General features: G+C 28.0%; 1 protein-coding gene across 1 annotated transcript in view; it reads right to left on the reverse strand.

Moving 5' to 3' along the window:
* The window catches only part of LOC113380355 (Down syndrome cell adhesion molecule-like protein Dscam2), a gene marked incomplete at its 5' end in the record, with an annotated part of 62,649 nt that overhangs the window by 25,087 nt on the left and 23,006 nt on the right, over positions 1-14,556 (reverse strand). The window contains 2 exon segments of the mRNA XM_026619648.1: positions 1,492-1,643; positions 11,402-11,546. Coding sequence (XP_026475433.1) covers positions 1,492-1,643; positions 11,402-11,546 — 297 coding nt within the window.

Genomic DNA, 14,556 nt, shown 5'->3' on the forward strand with positions numbered 1-14,556 from the left:
AAACATTTTATAAAATACTTTTGGTTAATACATTGATACTGCAAAATTATTAAAAGCTTAACTGGTAGTACTTGTTAATATAATTTATAAAATAAAATACTGTATTCGTGGATAAGTAAATAAATTAAAATTTAAGGTTGCTACTATTAGAGTACAAAATTAAAAGTTTCAATCATGTTGAATTATAAATTAAACTCATGAGCGTATTATTCATAACTGAATGTAATAAATGTTAATATTTAAATGTAATTTAATTTATCCAAATTTCTCAAACGATTCTATTTTATAAATAAGATTGTTATACACATCTTTTGCTCTGCTTTTGTAGTCAACAGTACAAATAATTTTTTATTATAATTTTAAGTAGTTTGTTATACAATTATATTTTCATAATCATTTTAATAAAAATATTAACTGATAAATAAATCGTCCGATTTTTAGAACTTTATTTATGGTTTTTCTTTTTTTAACACATAGCACATAGCATCCATTTTCATTGTGATGCAGAATGACCTGAATGCTATAGAATTTAAATTTAAAAGTCAAATATTTAGAATTTAATTTTATATGACCTTACATTTTTGTAATTATTATACTTGTTAAGATATTAACTACCTGATTCTTCAGGTATTTTTGTATTACCTTATATTTTCCCGTAGTCATAAATTATCGTAGACACATGGATGCTATAGCATTCATAGTATATAACGATTGAAAATATAAAAATATGTTCATTTCCAAATATAGTTTAATTTATCAAAATTTCTCAAACAATTCTATCTTATAAATAAGACTGTTATAAATATATTTTGTTCTGTATTTGTAGTGGACAAATGTTTTTTTATTATAATTATAAGAAGTTTGTTTTACAATTATATCTTTATAATAATTGCATTCAAAATATCAATTGATCAAATTTAAAAGTCAAATATTTTGAATTTATTTTCATATGACCTTACATATTTGTAATTATTATACCTGTTAAGATAATATCTACATTCTTTATGTATTTTTTGTATTATCTTATCATATTGAGTAAAATAAAAGTGTAATACTTGACGTGGATGCTATAGCATTCATTGTATAGAATAAATAAACATATAATAATCAGACTACCCTTTTGAACAGTGTTTAATCAGATACTACAAACAATTCAAAAATAATGACTATCAATTTCTGTATCATATTAAAACTTGTACTGCTCGTGAACGAGTTAAATTATTTGTTATTAAAATAGTGTAATTTGTTGTGAATATTTTTTTTATTTCTAAATTAGTAGCTTTGTCACAATGCAAGAGTTTTTTTTTTAAATTTTGTAATATCTACTGTAAAAAAGAATTGAAAGAGTACAGAATTGTAAGTTTTTTTCTCTATACTCTATCATCTTACGTTGATATAAGAGACTAATCTTATCCGTGCAAAAATATATCAAAAACAACACAATAATATTAAAATAAAATTATGTTTCTCTATATTATTTTCTACTCTTACCGTAAACATTGAGCCTCGCAGCATGCGATGTTTTCCCAGCCCTGTTTTCGGCTGCACAACTATATTCTCCGCCGTCCTCGACCATGACGTGGCTAATATTCACGTGACTAATGACGTCACCGTGCACCGTCACGTATTGGCCGATCACGAACCTACGTTTTACGGAAATCATCGTCAGAAAATACGTTTATTAGAGTGGATGAAGAAATCATTGAGATAAAATTAAGGGCTGTTGAAGGGTATTTTTTTAACATGAAATAGAATACATTATTTTGTCTATTTCCAATATTCTTGTCATTTTATTAATTTCTGCAACGATTTTGGTAATAGTGGTAATGGTAATCTGCATTTGATATCATATTTCAGATATATATCAGAACAAGTATCGCATATGGAAGTATATTATAGGTGATAGATAGGGTAGGGCTATAAGGAGGTCGAATTTGAATTTGAGCGATTATATTGTGAAAACCAAACCAATTTTATCACAAAAAATACCACATAACAAACAAACAACTATCTGACTTCAGTAAAACTCCCATCTATTTCATCATTGTAGAAATGTGTCTTTTTTGCTGTTTTTCAGTAATTTGTAACCTGGTCCTTTCTACCCTATGGGCGGGGTAAATTGTGACGGCAAGGAAGCAAAAAGGTCCAATGTATTATTTTCATTCTAAAGGAATTTTACGAAGCAATGGCTACACTATTCAACCAATGCAAAATATAAATTTCATTGATGCATTTTTTACAGAGATAATACTGTAAATAACCTTGATCTGGTCTTTCGTTAGAAATATTTATCAGCAGAGTTAGAAAAACTATTTATTTAATATAAATCTTATAAAATAGCTTTTTGTAACATATTCTACATTAATATTTGTTAATTTTTATTTTCTACACCTTTGCCAGGGTGAAGGTTCAGTTGCTCCTTTTTACCCCACCTAGATGTAAGCTTTTATAGAGATTATATTGAAAAAAGCTGTTGAATCTAAATTAAAACTAGTGGGACGCATGGCATCGTGCCTTAAGCCAAATTGCTGGAACTTCCCGTACAATTTTTTTTTAAATGATTAACATCTTTGAAAAAAAATACTCTAAAAAAATTAGATTTTTGAGAAACTATAAATTTTTGACAGAAATCATCTTGTTAATGCAAGTAAAATGTTTTTTGAATTATTCTCTTACAAACTGAGTTACCGTTTTTGACACTTTTTGCCCCATATCTTTGGAACGGCTAGACCCGCCTTCGCCAAAAACTAATCAGCAATTCTCCTTATCAATACAAATCGAATGTTTTTTGAATGATTCAAATCGCTTCATCCGTGTTCCCGAAATCGTCGACGGAAATTTGTATTCGAACACACATACACACACACATACATCCATTTTTTCTAAAGTATGCCAAAATGTTCAGAAGGTTTTGAAACGTAAAGATATATAAAAAATTTCATTTTCAGTTTTTTTGCGATTACTATAACTTGCCCTACAGGAAGTTAATTAATAATACCTAATATAAAAGAATTGAATAGCGTATATTTAATAATTATATTAAGGTATCGTAGCGACAGTGCTCACGTAAGAAAATACATTTGTTATGGATTTTCAAACATTGCCGTTTTTATTCTGATAGAAACGTCGTAAGAATCAAGATGACGGCTGTTTATACATTTTTCCTCTACTTTAAATTATTATTGTTAAAAAAACTTTAACTTTACTGATTTTTGTGATGAACCTTAAGGCCCTCTATACCCTACATAATATCAGACAAGAACTGTATCAATTGATAATTTATTATTTCAACATTACCATCTGTTAACTTGCAATTTACATTACTACGGTCTATCATACTATACTATCTCGTGCAACAAAATTATTTTAATATGAAACTTTTCTCGGGTAATTGAACTTTCCGAGCATACCAAAACATTTTCTCTTCGGATTCAGGAATAGCAAACTCGTTCATTGAAAATTACGCTCTATAGAAATTGAAAGCTACGTGGGCGACCGGCTGCGCGCGGCATACGGAATAAGACGCCGCGGCAACGGCAGCAACGGCGGCGGCGGCCGGATTCGACGTGATTACACGAATGTGAAATGCGGAGCTAAGCGGGCGATACTTTGTAAATATTTATATGTTGCCAGGATTGATTGATGAGAAAAAAGGATTTGAGAAGGATATCAGAGAGGATTAAATAATGTTTGCTTTCACTCGGAATTTGTTACATTGAGATTAATGGTATTTTTTGTATATGAGATCCTAAACACATATAATTTGTATGAGATTCAAATAATAACGTTAGCCTTTAGTAATTTAGATCGATTGTCAATTTTTGTTGCTGTTGTCTGTACACATAATTCGAAGCTGCAGACTTAGGAGTATTCTAACAACAATATTCGAAAGAAGAGAGCTTAAAATTTATAACCAACCATCCCTTGAATCTTACGATCCCGAAAATAACCGGTAATATTTAAAAATCCATAATAAACGTATTTTTTTGTTGTCTTTTCGGTTGTGAGCACGGTTGTTTAGTTTACAAAATCTTAATATAAGTCTTAAGTCTGAAAATGTATTGATATTTTTAACTTCCCGTAAGGTAAGTTATTGTAATCGTCTAAAAATCGAAATTGAAAATTTTTACATTTCTCGACGTTTTGAAGGTTTCTGAACATTTTGGCATACCTCAGAAAAAATGGATGTGTGTGTGTATGTATGTATGGATATAATTTTTCGGTCACGTTTTCGGGCGCACGGATCAACCGATTTGAATGGTTCAAGAAACATTCGATTCCTATTAATAGAGAGATGTGCTGATTAATTTTTGGCAAAGGCAGGTCCAGTAGTTACGAAGATAAAGAGCAAAGAGTGGAGAAAATAGAAATCGAGTTTTTGGGAGAACGGAGCATTCGATTTGAATGATCTAAAAAACATTCAATTAGTAATAATTGAAATTTTTTGTTATATATCGAAATTAATTCAGATTTTATTTTTAATTCTGACTAAAGTTGTAATATATTTTAAATAAATAACTTTAACTTTGTAATTCAGTTTATATAATTTTTATAAATAAATCTTAGACAAATGTTACAGTATTTATATTAATCTATTTGAAAACATTTAATATTTCTCGAACATTTCGTTACTGTACGGGAAGTTCCAGCAATTTGCCTTAAGACACGATGCCATACACTCCACTAGTTTTTAAGTTAGATTCAACAGTTTTTTTTTATATAAATTCTATAGAAGTTTACACATGATTGAGGTAAAAAAGACCAACGGAATCTTTACCCTGGCAAATGTGTCATCATTAAAAATATTGAAATAATAAAAATTAATTAAGTTAAAAAAACAATTTTACAAGAAGCAAGTTAAATAATTAGTTACTCCAACTTATAGATATTTCTGACAAAATACTAAATAAAGTTTATCTCTGTAAAAATTATACCCATGAAATTTAAGTCTTGCATTGGTTGAATTATGCAGCTATTATTTCGTAAAATCCCTTTATCATTGAAAAAAAACATTGGACCTGTTTGCCCCTTTTTACTGATCCTATGGGGTAAAAAGGACCAGGTGACAAATTTTTGAAAAATAACCAAAAAAAAGTTCTACAGTAATAAATTAACTGGGAGTTGTACTGAACATAGTCAGATAGTTATCTTTTTGATATGTGTTATTTTTTGTGATATAAATGGTTTGGTTTTCACAATATAATTTGACCTAGGTGTTCTACCCTACTTTATAATAGAAATTAGTTAATTCAATACAACAAAACAATAATTTTCTAGTCAAACAGAATAAATTTAATACACAAAAAATAATTTTCTAGTTAAACAGAAATGAACATATGAATGGTGTAATTTAGATAATTTGGTATCCATTCATACTTTATCGTGACCACTAATATCATAACCTTTAATACGTTTAAATGCGGTTTATATAATTATATAATACCATTTTTATGTAAAATCGTCCTCAAACAGAATGTGCTTCTGCTCAAAACAAACAATTCACATGTTTCACAAAATTAATCCTATAAAATGATCACGTTCTACAAAAGCTGGGATTAATGTTTCAAAATCCCTTTTCATTTGTAATAGCATTTTATTCATAAAATGTTATCAGACATATCAATTAAATTAAAATATTACTCGTTCCACTTTCGAATCCGTATTTGCTCTTTGGACGAAATATACTGATATAGAGTGAGTTTTCCATGAAATTGAATGATCCCGATGTCAAACATAATGGATGTAGAGTAATAATGAAATGAAACGCTTGTAACATTTTGAATATTTTTTACAGGTTTAAAATTCGTTAGAATAATGTATGGTTTCATAAAAATGGAGTTAACGAAGTGAATAGAGTTGTTATTCGCTGGAGGACTTCATATTTCATCAGAACGACACTAAAAATAGTCAAACGCCAATGGAGTTTTTACGTCGGATGTAAAAAGGAAAAGTCATTTTACATTGTGGCTATTAATTTTAGTCAGAGTTACCACCTACTTAGAATTGATCCCATAAGTAAATTTTTTTCTAACTTTGCTATGTATAATAAAAATGTTTTTTTTTGCACTTTTATAATCTTACTGCATACGAGGAATGTAAATATAAAAATTCAGTGTAAAAAATTTCCCACTGCCATTTCACAAATGGAGTTTCCTTTATTACACACTTTTGATTTATATTTCATAATTAGATATTACATAAATCAGCATACCCCAGAATATCCAGTTTTCATATTGTAAACTATTTATTAATATATTATTTTCTAAATATTGTAATTGATATTCTCATAATGTTCAATTATACTAATGGATATGTATTATATAATATTTACACTAAAATGTGAAATTATATAATGAGTATTATAAATACTCATACTGAATTCTGTTGTTTTCATTTATATCATATAAATAAATGTATATAGCCTTTCTGATGAAAACTACCTGTGGGTATCAAATTTTCTAAATATTTTCTAATTATTTTTAATAATTTATTTGTAATGCATTTTTGCTGGTTGAAACTAATACAAAACTCGACCATATAAACTAAATATATGATAGGATCATACCAAAGTTTGTCAAAATTAAAAAAAAAGTTCTATTCTTATTGCTAACGAATAAATAAAAATTTATAATCATGTAAAACTATCTGTTAGTATTTACAATATTTGACGTATGCATTTTAATTAACGTATTTTAATGTTATTCACTTTTATAATATATATTCACTTTTAAAATATATAGACAAAAATAATAAATTAATAATATTTGTTAAAAAACATATTTGTTCATCACGAAATAAAATATTGGTAAACAAAATTATTTAAAATACTTCGTAATTAAATCATACATCATCATTAACTGAAGATAAAATGAAAGAACTTTAAATAAATATTTAGTTACAAAACCTTTAGTTACTTAACCAAATAAATTTGCGGTTAAAAAAAATCGTGAGTAGGTACTTCTTCGAACTTCTTTGCGGTAAGAATTCGCAGATTTTTTTTATTTTAGTTAAATAATTATTTTTAAATTAAAGTTGGGATTCTGTTAAAATTTAGATACACTAAGATAAAATAAAAAAAGAACTCTTAATAAATATGGGGAATATAAGGAATGAGGAAGATATTTACAAAGACTCGCAAATTTAAATTGAATATTTTTTACTGAAATTCATTTTACTTTATTAATGACCAAATGTAATATTAAACTTAATTTTAAATTAAAAAAAAATATTTATCAAAATGTATATTTTAAGTTTGTAATAATAAAATAAAATCAAGTTAGTAAGGTTTGAATCATAATCAAGTTAGAATCCAGTCAGACTCAAGACATAGGTTTGACATTTTTTTAAATGGTTACAAAATATATTAGACTTTTTTGAAAGTTTGACCATTTAAATATCAAGACTTTACTTGGTTTAAAAATATGTTATTGATGCTTAATATTGAATATAAAAATATATAATGGCGACAAATATTGACTCTTGGGTACTATGAGTATCTTAAGAACAATTTCCATAGACATTACACTGCATGGACTGCTAGTTCTCATATGTTTTCCGTTGTATATAGTGCTCAAACATAGAAGGGTATGTGATGTCACATGTCTGAGCAAACATTGCCGACGACAATCGCGAACTCTCCCGATTGATCAAATGTCATATGTAATATGTTACGTGCCTAACATAGACTTTATAAAATATAAACCGATTTTCAAGGGTGGATTCGATTTTATGCAAATTTTTGTCACAAGGGTAATATTATTAATATCATTTTTTACAAAATTATCAACCATCACAAATGCCTTTATATTATTGAAATAAAACTATCATAGATAATATTTGAATTGAAATAACTATTATGATAAATATTATTAAATATTATTAATATCATTTCCTACAAAATTATCAGCCATCACCATTGCTATTATATTATTAAAATAAAACATATGACATATGACATTTAATCATTCGGGAGATCCGCGATTGTCGGCAACGTTCGCTCAGCAAGTGGCGTCACAGTCCCTTGTTTTGCGCTCGACCAGCAGTTTATGTAGTATAAGGTCTATGACAAGATTACATTGTCTTAATGGAGTCACGTATTTCGAATCATTAATTAATTAATTATCAATTCAGAGAATATATACTAATAGAGACGAATTGATGCTGCACTAAATACGCAATTTAATTGGCAATCTAAATTAAATATAATTATTAAATACTTTGACAGGTTTTATTCAATACCATACATTAAACAAATGAATAAATAGTCTGCATTCTATTTCGAAAACTAAATAATTCACCAAATGTAGGTCATTTACTAATTAATTAGCTTTTGATTAACAAGCTTTTTGGAGCTTATCTCATTTATGCGGCAGAAATTATTAATGAGCTGCGCATTTTGTTGAACATAATTCTCTTTCTGTATCATCGGTGTCATCTGGCCGCTATTTGTAATCAACATTGGCCACACAGAATGCCGAATCGTCAATTTTGCCAGTGTAAGCTCTATTGCTATTGACATTGGTTTAGTATTGAAATATGACGTCATTATTGCATACTGATCAATAATATCCACGGCATAATTAATAGGATTACACATGCCGAACCGGCATATATATATATATATATATATATATATATATATATTTGTACCTAGGTGCTCTGACCGTTATGCGATGTACAATTTGTAAAGGCATTATGGGCTGATGCAGACAAAACGATGTTATTCAAACTTTGAGGGAATTTTGTACAGATTTAAACACCATAATTAACCAGAGATAGAACAATGTTGCAATGCGGTTAAAATCTTCCTTGGTTGTGCTAGTTGCTATGCCCAAAATTGAATTAGATTATTGTAAACCGTTTCAAGTACAAAGATCATTAGAAGTATATTGCATTTTAGGGTGTAGTCTGCTTTTGAAGCTTCAAAAAATCGATTTTTTTATTTAAAATGTCTTCCCAATCAAAACTAAACGAGACAAAATTGATTGTACTCAGAATTAAATTTTCTTCCAGTTGAACATAAAAAATCCTAAAAAAGTTATAAAAAATCAACTTTTAAACAATATACGAGTAAAGTGATTTTTTTTGGATTTGTTTTAAGTTGCGAAAAATGGTTGAATACCTCACTTCCTTAGATTTTGAAGGTTTAACTAAAACTATACTATTGAAAAAATAAATTTGTTTTGGTTTTTTTGTGTCGGATGAAAATTGTTACCTGGATCTTCTCCGCCACTTGACACATGCACGCTCGTATAGCCTCGGCAAAATGCTTGTACCCGGCATATTATGTAATATAATGAAATGAAAAATATAACAACGCAACCTGACAGCTTCGTTTCAATTGAATATTTATTTTCTTTCCTAAAAATTCCTTAAAAAATCGAATTTTTGAAGCCTCTAAAGCAGATTCCTCCCTTAAATGCTGCATAACAATCTAAATTGTCGAATTGTTATAAAGTGCATTTTGTTCGTAACTGTTAATGCAAAAATATATTAAAGCGATTTTGAAAACTAGATTATAAATAGAAATAGATTATAATTTGTTCATGACCTAATTCCGACTTGAATCCGACCTAATTCGAATTTTTCTCTAAGTAGAATCTCACTATTAAGTAAGGATTACTTGATTCTTCTTACTCAAATATTACTAAAATCTTCTAAGAGGATACCAACTATATTTTAAGTAAAAACTGATTCTAACTGAGTTCTTAGTAGATTATAACTAAAATCTAAGTAGAATACATCTAGAATGTGACCAGATATATTTTACTTAGATAAAACCCAATTAGGTTATAACTAGGTCCAAGTGATCGTAATAAAGTTCCAACTAAAATTGAACTAGATTCTGATTGGATTCTAACAAGATTAATACTACACTCTAACCAGATTTTAAATTGCTAACAAAATATAATACTAATTAGTTCCTGATTGAAAACTTCTATCTAAATAGCTAAATTTCAACTGTAGTTGATTACGCCAATTATTATACATATCAGAAACTTCAAACAACTTGCCCTGAGCTAAATGTCATTTTCACCTGGATGTCAAATAATTTGAAAAGGTGTAAAAAAATAAAATTAAATATGTAGATGCATAATACGCAGATGTATGATGATTTACGTGGACTTTCTGAGAGATTTATTCATTTTTATTATAACTTTTCGAAAAAAATTGTATATTTCCAGCAGGCGAAAGGCGTGTTTTTTATAAAAAGATTCTAATTACCTACTAAAAAACGCATCTCAATTAAGATATACAATGGTGTAATTAAACATAATGAAAAATTATTTACTAATTCTGTCTTTTTAAGTTTTGTCAGATTTGGTTTGGAGTTTTAACTTAAAAATAGACATACAATGTCAAAGCAAAATCATTTATCTAGTCACGTGATGACTTTCTTTTACTACTACGAGGTAGAAAACGTCTTTATATAAAATGCAAATGCAAAAAGGAAGAAGTGCAGATGATTAATGACTTCCTAAGAGAGAAAATGCAAAGAATTGACAGATTTTGAACGTCTGCATAGAAAAGGCTGATTAAAATGTTAATTTTATTCAGGAAAGAATTAAAAAATTGATGCCGAGAAGTAAATTGATGGTAATAATCAAAATCTTGTTTACTATAAATCTAACCAAAACTTCTCCATTATTATAGTTATCGCAGTTGTACGAGCTCTGGACCAGACTAATGGGGCAAACTCATTTCATTCTAGTTGGAGCGAGAATAATAATAATGGGCCAAACTGAATTGTAGTATTGGGTGCGTGAAATGCCCTATATATGCAAACGTATCGATTTTATGACTTTAGAACAGCTCTTTATAGGCTAATACCTGTATAACAGAAATATTTCGATAAATAGACATCACTCAAATGATCACGAGAGAATTGTTGGTTGCGGATCCATATTGGGTATAAATAGAATTTGCTAAATTCTACGTCATATAAATATATTGGTTGAATTTATTTTTTTAAGTTATTTGAAAGCTAAGATTTTGATTTAAAATTTTGATTTTCTTCAAGCCTTTAAGACTATTTAGATTTGAAATGAAAATTTTCCTAAGGTTTACCATCAATAATGTTATAAATCTTCAAGAAAAAAGACGAACATCTGTCCTCGTTTTAAGTTTATTATTAAAACTAGTGGGTAGCATGGCATCGTGCCTTAAGGCAAATTGCTGTAACTTCCCGTACCGTAATTAAAAATCTTGGTACGGAACCCAAAAAATTCATCACAACCATTTTGTCTAAAGAATGCCAAAATGTTCAGTAACTTTTGAAACGTAAAGATATATAAAAATTTTCATTTTCGATTTTTTTGCGATTACTAGAACTTACCCTACGGGAAGTTAACTAATGCCATTATTATTACCTAATTTTAATTGAATGTAATTATTAACTCACCTGCCATTAGAAGGAAGAGGAAATCCATCCAATGCCCAAGTAATTTGTGGAGTTGGATTTCCAGTGGCGGTGCATTTTAATGATACTGCCGGTCCTGGTTGTAAAGTTTGTTCTATGAAACTGTATAATAGAACTGGTGGAGCATCTGAAAAAATATAAAATTTTATAAAAATTAATGACAGTCTAAGATAATGGTAAAATAAAATTTAATTTTCAAAAACAAGAAGTAAACGAACATAGTCAACGGAATAAATAACCATACACATTAATTTAATATATTTTAAACTATAGTAGTAATGTATTATTAGACAATCGTTGATTTCCTATTGATTAGATCATTTGTATTTTATTATATTATGAGGGCACATATCAAATTTAAACTGTAGGATATAAAAACAATATATCAGTGTTCATAAGAATTTTTATACGTCTTAAATTAATTAATTTGGTCTTAAGTAAATTATAATTTTAAATGCCTAAATTTGATATTTAAATTCCTTATAACTTAAAATTTGTTGACTTCATTTGAAATTTAAATATAAAATCAATAGTACATGAAATAACACAGAAAATTATCAAAATATTGTCTTTTTGAGATTTTTATTCTTTTTCTCAATAAAATCTCATTTATATTTCCAATGTCTGAATATAGTACGAGGTCTGTTCAAAAAGTTTTCGTAATTTTCGTTTTTTCAAAAAAATATTTATTTATTCGTCTACATTAATGTGGTCCCCTTCAAAGTAGTCCCCCCCAGATATAATACACTTATGCCAGCGTTTTTTCCAATTTTCGAAGCACCCTTGATATTCACTTTTTGATATGTCCTTGAGCACTCTCGGCGATTTTCTTCAATCGAGGAAAACCGCCGTCCTTTCATGGGTCTCTTCAACTTTGGGAATAGGAAAAAGTCACACGGAGCCATATCTGGTGAATTTTTGCACTTTGCAACACTTTATTTCATTTTTTACGCAAAATTTAATACAAATTCTTTGACTTTTTCAATTCTTCCATTGTAAAAATCGCCGAGCTAAGAAAAACACGTCGAACCTTAGCGACTACCACAGACAAAGTAAACAGTGAATATAGCTGAAAATTTCATCATACTTTAGGGGCATGTATACCAACACAATAAAAAAAAAAATTTGACAATCAGACACTCCAGACCCGCGAAATTTAATTATTAGTAATTCCGGGTACTTTTTGAACAGACCATGTATATATATATAAAACATTTAACATAAAATGGAATATTTTATTTGTTGACGTTTTAGTCATATTTAATTACAAATTTATGATGTAAAAAAACGTAAAAAATGATTTCAAATATTTGCTGACTTTTTGAATTAATTTATAAGCACATATAGTATTAAACATAATAAATTAAAAAATGTTTACTTAAAAACGTCCAAATTAAAATTGGATACTCTTCACCATAAAACTAAGTTTTTTTAAGAGTGGCTAAATGAAATAAAATACTTGAATCTATGTTAAAAATATTTTGTAAAAATGTAAATTTGAATTTTGTAATAATGAAATAAAATCACTATGTTCATTACAATACTGAGGTATATGCTTGGAGTACTATCGAGTTAAAATCCTGTTTTCCGTTTTCATCTCTGAAGTTTCTAGATGATTACATCCTTTTGATGAAGAATTTTTAATTAAACGTTTTTTGTTATAGTTTTTCTCTGCTGTCGGTTTTCCATTATACTCTTCTTGATTAAAACTATTTTCCATTTAAATTGTGAATCAGAAAAGCCTTTAGTAACTTTCAGGGAGCGAATCATATTGATGCGAAAATTAAAATTTAATACACAAACACACTCACACATACACACACATACATATATATATATATATATATATATATATATTATTCATATGAGGTTTTAATTAAGTTTATGAATATTATTTCATACTCATATAATTCTCTTCAACAATGGTCGAAATACTGAAAACTATTCTGGTTCACATTAAAAATGCCTTGAATACAAAAAAGTGTGCTCGCCGTCACGGAGCAAGGAATATTTATCGTGTAATATATTTTAGAACAAACTGCAAAAAATTCTGCGCTGCGATGGTTTTTATAAAAAAAATACAATACTTTGCTTTTGTGCAGCAAAATCCCTTGGAGCGTACATTTTGCAAAATATTATGGACAGACTATGCTGCAAATTAGATATTTACATTATGCAGCAATCAAATATACTTTAAATAAATTGTACCATATATATATACACACACACACACACACATATATATATATATATATATATATATATATATATATATATTAGGGTGGTCCTTAATATAGACATTTTCGAATTTCCTTGCTCCCAAGGGCTCAAATGGTTCCAAATTGATAAAAAACAATTCTCTCAAAGTTTTAGCTCTAAATATTATCTTCTAGATAGTGTACGCAATTGAATCAAACTTCGTATGGAAATAGCATAGAAAAAATTTTGAAAATTAAAAAAAAATTTTAGGTATAACTTAGCGAAAAATGAATTAAAAGTGAAAATTCGTGCAATTTTTTATTGAAAATTCAACGCGCTGCAAAATTTAAAAAAAAAATTATGCTATTTTCATACAAAACTTTGATTGAATTGCGCTCTATCTAAAAGACAATATTAGGATCTAAAACTTTCAGAGAATTGTTTTTTATCAGTTTGGAACCGTTTGAGCCCTTGGGAGTAAAGAAATTCAAAAATGTCCATATTGAGGACCACCCTTATATATATATATATATATATATATATATATATGTTGTTTTATTATTATTGTTTTATTAATTCGACATAGTGACCTTTCCATTTCCGTACTAGTAAAACACTTAGGTATTAAATGGGATCATTTCCATTCATGTCATCGTATTGATGTGTTTCCATAATCTAGGGCTATTCTGCCAAAGGCTTGGTAATTAATCAAATTTGAAAATATCCTATAATAATATAGTATAAGCGTTATATCATGTAACACGGAAATTATAAGGCATGTGAAAGACCATCATTGATCTCAGTCAGTTGATGAGGAAACAAGTTTATGAGGGATAACTAGAGAAAATTATATAGAACTAGGATCGTATGAAAATGCAATGATAAAATCAAAAGTTTCCGACAAGAATCTCACTAGATCAGAAGCTGAACAGAGTCTT

This window comes from Ctenocephalides felis, unplaced genomic scaffold, assembly GCF_003426905.1.
Source record: "Ctenocephalides felis isolate EL2017-DRISC unplaced genomic scaffold, ASM342690v1 CF-g0.4_SCAFFOLD_00845, whole genome shotgun sequence".
Taxonomy (NCBI): Eukaryota; Metazoa; Arthropoda; class Insecta; order Siphonaptera; family Pulicidae; genus Ctenocephalides; species Ctenocephalides felis.